This window comes from Notamacropus eugenii, chromosome 4 (assembly GCF_028372415.1).
Source record: "Notamacropus eugenii isolate mMacEug1 chromosome 4, mMacEug1.pri_v2, whole genome shotgun sequence".
Classification (NCBI taxonomy): domain Eukaryota; kingdom Metazoa; phylum Chordata; class Mammalia; order Diprotodontia; family Macropodidae; genus Notamacropus; species Notamacropus eugenii.
The window spans coordinates 13916966-13927465 of NC_092875.1; the positions used below are offsets into that span (position 1 = coordinate 13916966).

At 54.5% G+C, this 10500-nt stretch overlaps 1 protein-coding gene across 3 annotated transcripts in view; it reads right to left on the reverse strand.

Moving 5' to 3' along the window:
• The window catches only part of LIMK2 (LIM domain kinase 2), a 64593-nt gene extending 59264 nt beyond the window's left edge, over nt 1-5329 (reverse strand). Inside the window, exon 1 of one of the 3 annotated variants that reach the window (XR_011965239.1) lies at nt 5191-5310. Coding sequence is in view for 2 of the 3 variants with exons in the window: in XM_072599889.1 (XP_072455990.1) it covers nt 5191-5206 (16 nt within the window). In the remaining variant the exon portion in view is untranslated. Of the gene's footprint in view, nt 1-5190 lie in introns of all 3 variants that reach the window. The other 2 variants (XM_072599889.1, XM_072599892.1) reach the window with 2 other exon arrangements.
• Nucleotides 5330-10500: the final 5171 nt, after the last annotated feature.

Genomic DNA, 10500 nt, shown 5'->3' on the forward strand with positions numbered 1-10500 from the left:
GAAGTCTGCCCTGCTTTTGTCCTTGATGAATGGCAGAGATGTCCAGCACGCAGTTGGTTGGTCGCTGTCCTTCGTTCTCGAAGAGGACCAAAATGATATCACTGTGCTAGAGTCAAGTTTCAATGTGTCCAAATGTGGCTGACAGACCAATATGAGCTCGGAATGCTCTACACAGGTCCAGGCAATTAAGGCTGGACCAGAGGCAGCCTGATGAAGGGGAAAGAGACCTAGATGTAGAGGCATGGGCTTGGGTTCAAATCCTGACTATGTGACCTCAGTAACTTTGACCAATAGGTCATGCAGTCTCTCTGGTCCTCAGTTTCCTCCCCTAAAAGAGATCAGGCTGGATAGTCCTTTCCAGCTCTAGCTCTGTGGTCCTCAGTACAGAAGTGGGAGTCTGTGAGATCATCAAGAGAGGAGGCAGAGGAAGAGAAAGGAAGAAGCCCCTGGACAGTTTTGGGGGACACCCATGTGAAGGGGGAAGCAGAAGGTGGGTGATCCAGCACAGGAGATGGAGGAACTGTGGTCAGAGAAGGAAGAGAAGAGCCAGAAGAGAGAGCCAGGCCACGAAGGCAGAGGAGAGGCCAGGGTAGCCAACCAGGTCAAAAGTTGCTAGAAGGTCAAGGAAGAGGATTGATCTTATTTTTTAAAAGAGATTCTCACTTATATCATTCTGAGGTTTCAGGAGAAATGGGACCAATGTGATTATTTTTCCCTTTCCTGTTTAAGAGTTAGGCTCATTAACTAGGTTATCGACAGCTTGCTCTCCTCAGCCCACAGCCTGGAGTTGGACAGAAAATCTCAGACCCTGAGGGGCCAAAATCCTGTGCAACCCGGTCGAGATGGATGAGCAGTGATCCTTCTCATTGATCTGAGAGAGATTGCTGATGTGTCTCAGGTTCCATTAGACAATGAGAGCTGGGGACAAACACTGAACTCAGTTCAGTTCCTGAACAACAAGCCCAGTAACTGCTGGGCCACCTGGGAGCTGGGGAGTCAGGTGTGGCTCCAGCTCTGGGACAAAGCAGGAAATGGAGGGGGAAGGGCATAGAGATAGAGGAGGGAGAGGAGAGCACCAGCAAATTAACAGGTGGTCCCCATCCCTCCTCCTCTAGCCTGAAGCTGCTTCCCAAGGCTTGCTAGATATCCCCAAAGGCTTTCCCTCACTGACTGAAGACAGAGAGGTTTCACTCCAGCTGCTGCTCTGCTTGCTCATCTTTCCCTATTTGAAATTTTTTTAAGTAATAAGTTTTATGGATGCCTATTGTGTGTTTGCATCTCATTCATTCCAAATTCTGAATTTCATTAAGAGAAGTCTGCAATGATTAAGAGGGATGGATATTCCTAAACCTGCGCTGGGATGGCAGAGTGGTGGAGTAGGAAAGAACAATAGGAAGCCATGAGACCGGGGACTGAGCGCTGGCTCTGCCACTGCCTGGCCCTGACACCTTAGGCAAATGAGTATGCCTTTATGAGACTCAGTTTTCTCCTCTGTAAAATGAATATGGTTGGACTAAATGATATTTGGGGTTCTTCCCAGCTCTGCCATTCCCTGTTCCAAGGGCTTTCCCAGCCCTGAAGTGTTGTTTTATATGCAGGGAACTGGAATGATGTCTCTCTAAAGCCCAAAGAGGGCAGACTAAGTTCTATAAACAAACATAATGCAGGGAAAAAAAGCCAAACTCTTGCTCTGGATTTCTTAAGCTACTCCAGGTTCTGATTTTCAACCCTGCAAGGCAGGCTGGAACGATGGAAAGAATCAGGAGAGACCTGAGTTTGCCTCTAACATTTGCTAACTGTGTGACCCTAGATTTATTAATGAACCTCCCTGAACCTGCTTCCTTCTCAGTGAAAGGAGTATAGAAACAGCAGTGACCTGACAGGGCTCTTGGGAGGCCCAAATGAAGTCATGTACCTTAAAGTGCTTTGGAAACCTTAGAGTCTTCTGAAATGTCAGGTATTATTCTGACTGTCTCCTCACTCATGGCTATGGTTCACATGATCTTCTGTGGGAGATGGACCCAAAGGTATCCATTTCTCATCAGCTTTGATGCACAGCCTCAAAGAAGAGAACTCTGTAAGCTCAAAATGAACAATGTTTCAGAGTGAAGACTTTCTTCTGTGAAAGGATGCTTCCGGGCTGAGAGACTTAGCAAGTCGGAATCCTTCCAGGAGATATAAAAATATCCCCGAGAGACCAACACACTCCAGCTGTTGTGCTCCCTATCCCTCACTAACTGAAAACCCAAAAGATAAGGAACATTTTTCTACAGCATAACAGTGCATCATGGAGGGAGAGGAAAGGCCTAAGAACGGGGTTGAACAACAACGACTATTTGGGGGCGAGGGCTAGGAGCTTGATGTGATGCTTTCTTCAGAGTGGGTTCCCTTCCTTCCACATCTGCAAAGCGCACAATCCTCCTTGAACGGAAGGAAGGAAACCAACACTAGACTAGACAAACAGGAGCTAAGCAGGAAAGAATCCTCATGATCAGTGATGCGGGGAGAATGGACCCCGAATGGGAAGGGGACCAGGTATAGACCTAGGCAAACCTGATGGTAGGTCATCTTAGATCCAAATACCTGAATGTTCTTGGAGTGCATAGCCCCTCATCTCCTGCCACTGCAAATCAGGGGCCAAAGTGCCAGTATGGCTGGCTCCACTGCCATCCCACCATCACCACCACAGTCCATGCCCTCATTAGGTCTCTCCTGTGGTTGTCCAGTCCTATTTGACTCCTCGGGACCCCAGATGGGGTTTTTTTGGCAAAGACTCTGGGCTGGTTTGCCATCTTCTCCAGTGGATTAAGACAAACAGGGTGAAGTCACACAGCTAGTGAGAGTCCGACCACAGTGCTCTAGCCACTGGGCCACCCCGAACCTACTAGAATAGTTTCTCAAATAGTCTTCCTAGCTTCAAGGAGTCCAGATGCTTTCACACTGGCCTGCTGACCCCCGCCAGGGTCATCTTCCTAAAACCCAGCACTCCTCTCCTCAAAAACTTTGGCTGGCTCTCCTCCAAACCCCCGCCTTCCAAAGAGAAGAAGTCAGTCTGGCAGAGGCACAACCGAAGCCCTGGGACGTGACTGTGCTCCCTTATCCCCACTGAAGAGCCCTTAGCTCCTGCCCAAGCCCATCCTGGGGCCCCCGGCCATGTCCCCCCTTCTACACCTCCTCAGGGACGTGACCTGTTCTAGCTCCGAATTCCTCCGGTCCCAGAAGGGGCAGCGGGTGGACCCCCAAAGCCCTCCGGTCCCACATTCACCGGCCGCCTTCCACACTGTCTGGGCACCTCGGGACACAGCGCCCACCGGGAGCTGGTCGTGTGCATCCGCTCAGCTCCACCTGCGTGCCAGGCGGCCGGCTGACCGAGACGGCGCCGAGACAACGGGCGCCTCCCCGGACCTGACCTTCCGCCGGCCGGAGACGCACGGGCAGGAGGGCAGCAGCCCGCCGCCCCCATGTCTGGGGACCCCTTCCCGGCCAGCCTGGCCCGGACCCACAGGCCGGGGGGACAGGGGAAGAGGGGCGAGGAGCCAGGAGGTCCCGGCCCGGCCGGACAAACGGGTTCTGCCACTGCCCCGCTGGGCGGCCTGGGTCCGGCCCCCGTGGGAACCGGGAGAGGGGGCTGCCCTGGAGGAAGGACACCTCCCTCTGGGGGGCGGCCCCCGCCTGACCCCCCCGCCGCTCCGGTGCTGACCCCTCCCTCCTGTGCTGACCCCCCCCACCCGGTGCTGACCCCTCCCTCCTGTGCTGCCCCCCCTGAAATCCCCCAGACCCGGTGCTGACCCCTCCCTCCTGTGCTGACCTCCCCGCCGCCCCGGTGCTGCCCCCCCTGAAATCCCCCAGACCCGGTGCTGACCCCTCCCTCCTGTGCTGACCCCCCCCTCCTGTGCTGACCCCCCTGAAATCCCCCAGACCCGGTGCTGACCCCTCCCTCCTGTGCTGACCCCTCCCACCCGGTGCTGACCCCCCCCTCCTGTGCTGACCCCCCCCCCCGCCCCGGTGCTGACCCCTCCCTCCTGTGCTGACCCCCCCCCCCCCGCCCCGGTGCTGCCCCCCCCAGACCCGGAGCTGACCCCTCCCTCCGGTGCTCACCGCCCCGCCGCCCTGGTGCTGACCCCTCCCTCCTGTGCTGACCCCCCTGAAATCCCCCAGACCCGGTGCTGACCCCTCCCTCCTGTGCTGACCCCCCCCACCCGGTGCTGACCCCTCCCTCCTGTGCTGCCCCCCCTGAAATCCCCCAGACCCGGAGCTGACCCCCCCCGCCCCAGTGTTGACCCCCCCCCCAGACCCGGAGCTGACCTCTCCCTCCTGTGCTGACCCCTCCCTCCTGTGCTGACCCCCCCCACCCGGTGCTGACCCCTCCCTCCTGTGCTGCCCCCCCTGAAATCCCCCAGACCCGGAGTTGACCCCCCCCGCCCCGGTGTTGACCCCCCCCCCAGACCCGGAGCTGACCTCTCCCTCCTGTGCTGACCCCTCCCTCCTGTGCTGACCCCCCCCACCCGGTGCTGAACCCTCCCTCCTGTGCTGACCCCCCCCTCCTGTGCTGACCCCCCTGAAATCCCCCAGACCCGGTGCTGACCCCTCCCTCCTGTGCTGACCCCTCCCTCCTGTGCTGACCCCCCCCCCCGCCCCGGTGCTGCCCCCCCCCCCCAGACCCGGTGCTGACCCCTCCCTCCTGTGCTGACCCCCCCCCCCCGCCCCGGTGCTGACCCCCCCCCCCACCCGGTGCTGACCCCTCCCTCCTGTGCTGACCCCCCCCCCCGCCCCGGTGCTGCCCCCCCCCCAGACCCGGTGCTGACCCCTCCCTCCTGTGCTGACCCCCCCCACCCGGTGCTGACCCCTCCCTCCGGTGCTCACCCCCCCCCCCCCCCCCGCCCCGGTGCTGACCCCCCCCCCCCGCCCCGGTGCTGCCCCCCCCCAGACCCGGAGCTGACCCCCCTCCTGTGCTCACCCCCCCGCCCAGGACGCCCGAGTCCTGGTCACCCCCACCCCGGCGGACCCTAAGCCCTCTCACCCCCTCTTCAGAGGGGAGGGGCCCGTGGCCTCTGCGGGGGGGTGCTCCCCCAAGCCTGCGCCTCCCCGGCAGCCCCTCCCTTCAGCGCGGGGCAGGACGCACGGATTAGGCGCCTCCTGAGTTCCGGGCGCCCTCGGGGCCCCGGAGGACGGCGGAGGCAGCGGACTCACCGGACACCCCGTCCATGGCTCCCGCCGCCCGGTCTCCCCGCCACTTGCCTCAGGCGACAACTGAGCGCGCGGAGGGCGCGACCGTCTGGGCTACGGCGCCCTGGGAGGGCCAAACCGCACCTGGCTCCGGGCGCCGCCCGGGGCTGCGCGAGGCCCCGCCCCCGACGGCCGAGGCCCCGCCCCGCGCAGCGAGAGCCCCGCCTCCCAGAGGCGCTCGGGACGCCGGCGCTGTGGCCCAGCGCCCCCTAGCGCCCGCGCCCGGCGGCGGCCTCGTCGGGGCCTGGCCCGTGCCGCGCGCCTCTCCCCTTCTCCAGGGGCCCAAGCCCCTGCCTGCCTCCGGCCCAGGCATCGAGGACCCAGCCCTGCACGGCTAAGCACCTACTGTGTGCCCGCCGCGGCCGTGCCGCTGGGCCGCCCGCTGCCGCCAGACACAGGTCTGCTGCCCCGGGCCTGGCACCGTGCTAAATGGGGGCGCAGCTGTGGGCAAGCAGGCCCCCCGAAAGCCGTCCTGGAGAGGCCGGGGCGACCGCGGGCACGTGGAGGTGCCACCCCGAGTCTGGAAGAAGTCCTGGCGCACGGGCCGTGCTGTGGAGGCAGCCAGGGGTTTCGGGGGGCAGCCGGGGGGCCGTGGATGGGGGGCCGCCTGGCGTACAGAGCGGAGTTCAAACCGCCTCAGGTGGTTCCTGGCCGTGTGAGCCTCCATCCCTCCTCGCCTCAGCTCCTCACCCATACGGCCCGGCAGAGAAGGTGGCAGACCCCTCCAGCATCTGCCCAGAGAACCCCCTGGACTTGGCCCCGCGGCAGCAGATAGGCCTGAATGACAAGAAGAAGGGATCTGAGGAGGCAGAGATGAGGAAGGAGGCCGCTGGTACAAAGGCACGGAGGTGGGAGATGACACACAGCCAAGGCTAACAGAGGGAAGGCCAGCTCGGCTGGGTCCTGGAGCCCCAGAGATGGAGCCGGGCCAGAAGCTCAGCCCAAGAGTTGATCCTTCCTCCCAGCGGCCATAGGAAGCAGAGCCAGATGCGCTTTCGGAAATCTGTTATGGCAGCTTGGCACTGGAGTTGGGAAAGACTTGGGGCAGGGAATCCAGTTGGGAGGGTGTTAGGATATCCTGGAAGGCCCGAACCCAGATGGCAGCTGTGTGATTGGAGAGGAAGAATCTGACTCAAGCTCAGTTCTCCTGGCTCCCCATCCTTCCAGCGACTGGGCATCCCTGCTCACACACTCCATGGATAGTAGAGGGGTTACTCTAAAGGAGAGGGCTTGTTTCTTGGATTGACCTCTCTCAGGCCTCAGTTGAGAAGAATCCCGGGATTTTTTCCTGAAAGACCAGATTCGGATTCGTCACTCTGGGTATAAGTTCAATCTGATGAGTTGCAGTAGGAAATGTTATTCCAGGTATAAGCAAAATACATTGCTTCCCTGCCTACATTTTCCATTCTGGGATTCCCTAGACATGATGTTCCATCTCCTTCCTTCACATCTTTGTCCAAGTGGTCCCTTCTGCCTGGAATGCCCTCCTTCCTCACCTCCACCTTCTAAATTCCCCAGCTTTCTTTCAAGCACCTCCTCCCATACCATGCCTTTCTTGACCCCGACTCCACCCCCACCCAGTTATTAACAGTCTCTCTCTTGAAATCGCGTCGTATTATTTCATTTCTAGTGCATTTACTTCCTTCCTTCCAGTCAGGCCCCAGGACTGAGGCAGGCTGAGCCAAGGACAATTCTGTTTCCTTCCCACTCTGACCTTCTCATCAGAGCCAGATGGAAAGGAGTCAGCTGTGGCTACGGCATCTGATTCCTGATGTCATCCTCACCCGTTACATACATCTGAACTCCCAATAATTCCCAGCAAGAATCTCTGCCCAGCAGCTCTGTGATCTTGGAGGATGTCTCTGATTTTGCTCAGACACATGACCATGCTGAATGGGCACACGGTGGGGCTAGCATCATGACCTTCCACTCCACTGTGAGTTCATCTGAAAACCCCCCCATCCCAGGCAACACCTCCACAGGGATAGGAACTTCCCTTCTTTCAAAACAAAAATGGACTTCAGGCCCCATCTCCTACACAGTCTTTTCTCATCCCCCCAAGTATTAGCTCAGTCTCCCTAAAATTACTTTGGATTATTTTGGATACCTGTTGTTTCATTGACTTTCCTGGGGAAATGCTCTATCACTCTTAGAACATAAATCAGGGACTGTCTGTCTACAAGGGTGGGAAACTTGCAGGTTTTGAGGGCACATGTAGCCCTCTAGGTCTTCAAGTGTGGCAAAGGGCTGCACTTGAAGACCTGGAATGCCACATGTGGTCTTGAGGCTGAAGGTTCCCCATGCCCTTCTTAAAACCTTCAGTGTCTATACTTTCAAAATTCAGCCCAGAGGCCACATCCAAATGGGAAGTCTTTCCTGGTTTTCCCAGTAAATAGTGCTATTTTCTGCCCCAACTTATCTGGTGTTTTCTTATCTGTGTAACTGTGGTCCTCCATTGCCTTCCCCCTGCCCCTTCCTCCCCAAATACATGGTATTTAATTATCTGGTACATATTTCTAGTGGACAAAGCTCTTGTGCCTTCCCAGTCACCAGTGGAGTGAAACAGGGCTGTGTGCTTGCTCCCATGCTTTTTAGCATGATGTTTTCAGCCATGTTGTTAAATGATTTCAATGAGGATGAACATGGCAAGTTCTTCAGTTTGAAAAGGCTACAAGCCAAGACCAAAGTAGAGGGAGTGTTGGCGCATGATTTTCTGTTTGCAGATGATTGTGCACTCAGTGCACCCTCTGAAGCTGAGATGCAACAAAGCATGGATCAATTCTCTCCTCCCTGTGCTAATTTTGGCCTAATAATTAACACCAAGAAAGCACAGGTGCTCCATCAGCCACCACCACACCATCCATATGTGGAACCATTGGTTACAACAAATGGAGAAGTTTTGAATGCTGTGGCTAAGTTCACTTACCTTGGTAGTGTACTTTCCAGGGATGTACACATTTACAATGAGGTTGATGCACACATTGCCAAAGTTAGCTTAGCGTTTGGGAGACTCCAAAGAAAAGTTTGGGAGAGAAGAGGTATTAGACTGACTACCAAACTGAAGGTCTACAGAGCCGTTGGGCTGACCTCATTGTTGTATGCCTGTGAAACAGGGGCAGTCCAGTAGCACCATGCTAGGAAACTGAATTGCTTCCATTTGAACTGTCTTAGGAAGATTCTGAGGATCACCCGGCAGGACAAGGTACCAGACACTGAAGTCCTTGCTCAAGCTGCATTCAAACTATGCTTCAGTGAGTGCAACTCCGATGGGCTGGCCACGATGTTTGAATGCAAAATATTTGCTTGCCAAAAAGACTATTTTATGGAGAACTTGCCCATTCTATCACATGGTGGTCAGAAGAAACGATAACAAGGATACTCTCAAGGTCTCTCTCAAGAACTTTAGATTTGATTGTGGGACATGGGAGACACTGGCACAGGATCACTCAACATGGCATGCCCACCTCAGAAAGGGTACTGTGCTCTATGAGCAAAGTAGGACAACAACCATATACAAACACGTATCTACTTCTACATCTGTCTATAGCCTCGTTATCTCTCTCATTAAGAGTGCAGGTCTTTGTACTTGGATCCCCAGCACCCAGTGCACAGTAGGTTCAACAGGAATTTGGTTCAATTCAGCAAACATTTCCCCTGCCTTGTCTCCCAGCGGGCCTGTGACAATGAACCAAAACCATGGCTGTGTTTGAATGAATATATTTTGGAAAGAACTAAATGAATACAAAGTCTGGTTACAGTTTGTAAGCCACAGGGCTGGGAGGGCCCTTGGAGACCGCCTGGTCTGATACTGATACTGAGGTCCACAATGGGGAAGTGACTTACCCAGGGTCATTTAGGTAATTATGATTATATTTGGCTTTGAGACAAGCTATGATGATTACAAAGCACTTTGTATACATGATCTCATTTGGTTCCCCAAATGAGGAGACCTTTCTGTGACACTTATCTGTGTCAAGGAAGTAAGGAGCCTCTGCTCTTTACCTCCCACATTTGCCTGATTTTAAATATCCAACTTCCTACTAGTTATTGGCATTATATATATCTTATTCTCTCTCTCTCTTCCTCTCTCTCTCTCCTTTTCTCTCCCTCCCCTCCCCCTGCCTCCTCTCCCTTCCTCTTTCTGTTATAGATCTATAGATCTTACTTTCCTTCCTCATCATAGAATCTGAAAATTGGGAGAGACCCCATCAGCCATAAACTCCAGCCCTTACCTAAGAGAAATCTCCACTATAACATGCCCAGTCTGTCGTTGTTGCTCTGTTTGAAGACCTCCTAAGGGAACGCACCAACTGCTTTTCAAGGTAGCTCATTCCACCTCGGGCCAGCTCTGTTAGGAAGTTTTTCAACCAACCAGAAAGTCTACTATTTGTCAGGTGCTTAGGATACAAAGGTAGAAATGACAGTCCTTGTCCTGGAAGTTGGCATTGGGCCTGGTGTCAGGAAGACCTGAGTTCAAATCCTGTCCCAGACTTACTAGTGGTGTGACCTTGAGCCACCTTGGGTAACCTGGGTTTGCCTCAGTTTTCCTAATGGTAAAACAGGGTAACAACAGCACCTACCTCTCAGAGGTTTATTGTGAGGATCAAATGAGATCGTATTTGTAAAAATGCTTAGCACAGTGCCTGGCAGATGCTCTATGAATGCTCGTTCCCTCTCCTCAAGGAGCTTACATTCTATAGGGAGAGACATACACACAGATGAAGTAACAAAATAAAGTACTTTTTAAAAAAATTTTATTTTATTATTATTATTTTTTAATGTTTAACAATCTGCCATAAAATTAAGATTTTATCCCCCCCACACCTACCCCCACTACCCCCCTCCCTCCCCACAACCACATACAATTCTGTATAGGTTCTACATATACCTTCCTATTGAGTACATTCTCACTATAGTCATGCTATGTAGTCGGACTAAAATAAACGGAAGAAATCATATAACAAATCAAAACATGATACACAAAAACACACACACACAAACATGATCTGCTACATTCTGCGAATGACTTCCATATTTCTCTGAGTATGGAAGGCATTTTGCCCTAGAAAACCACCATTGGGATTTTTTTTTTTAAATAAGTTCTTGCCTTATTACGAAATTCCAAGTCTACCAGAAAAAACTCTCGCACACTGTGGTCGTTGCTGTGCACAAAGTTCTCCTGGTTCTGCTCCTTTCACTCAGCATCAGGTCATATAAGTCCTTCCAGGCCTCTCTGAAGTCTTCTTGTTCATCATTTCTTATGGCACAATAGTA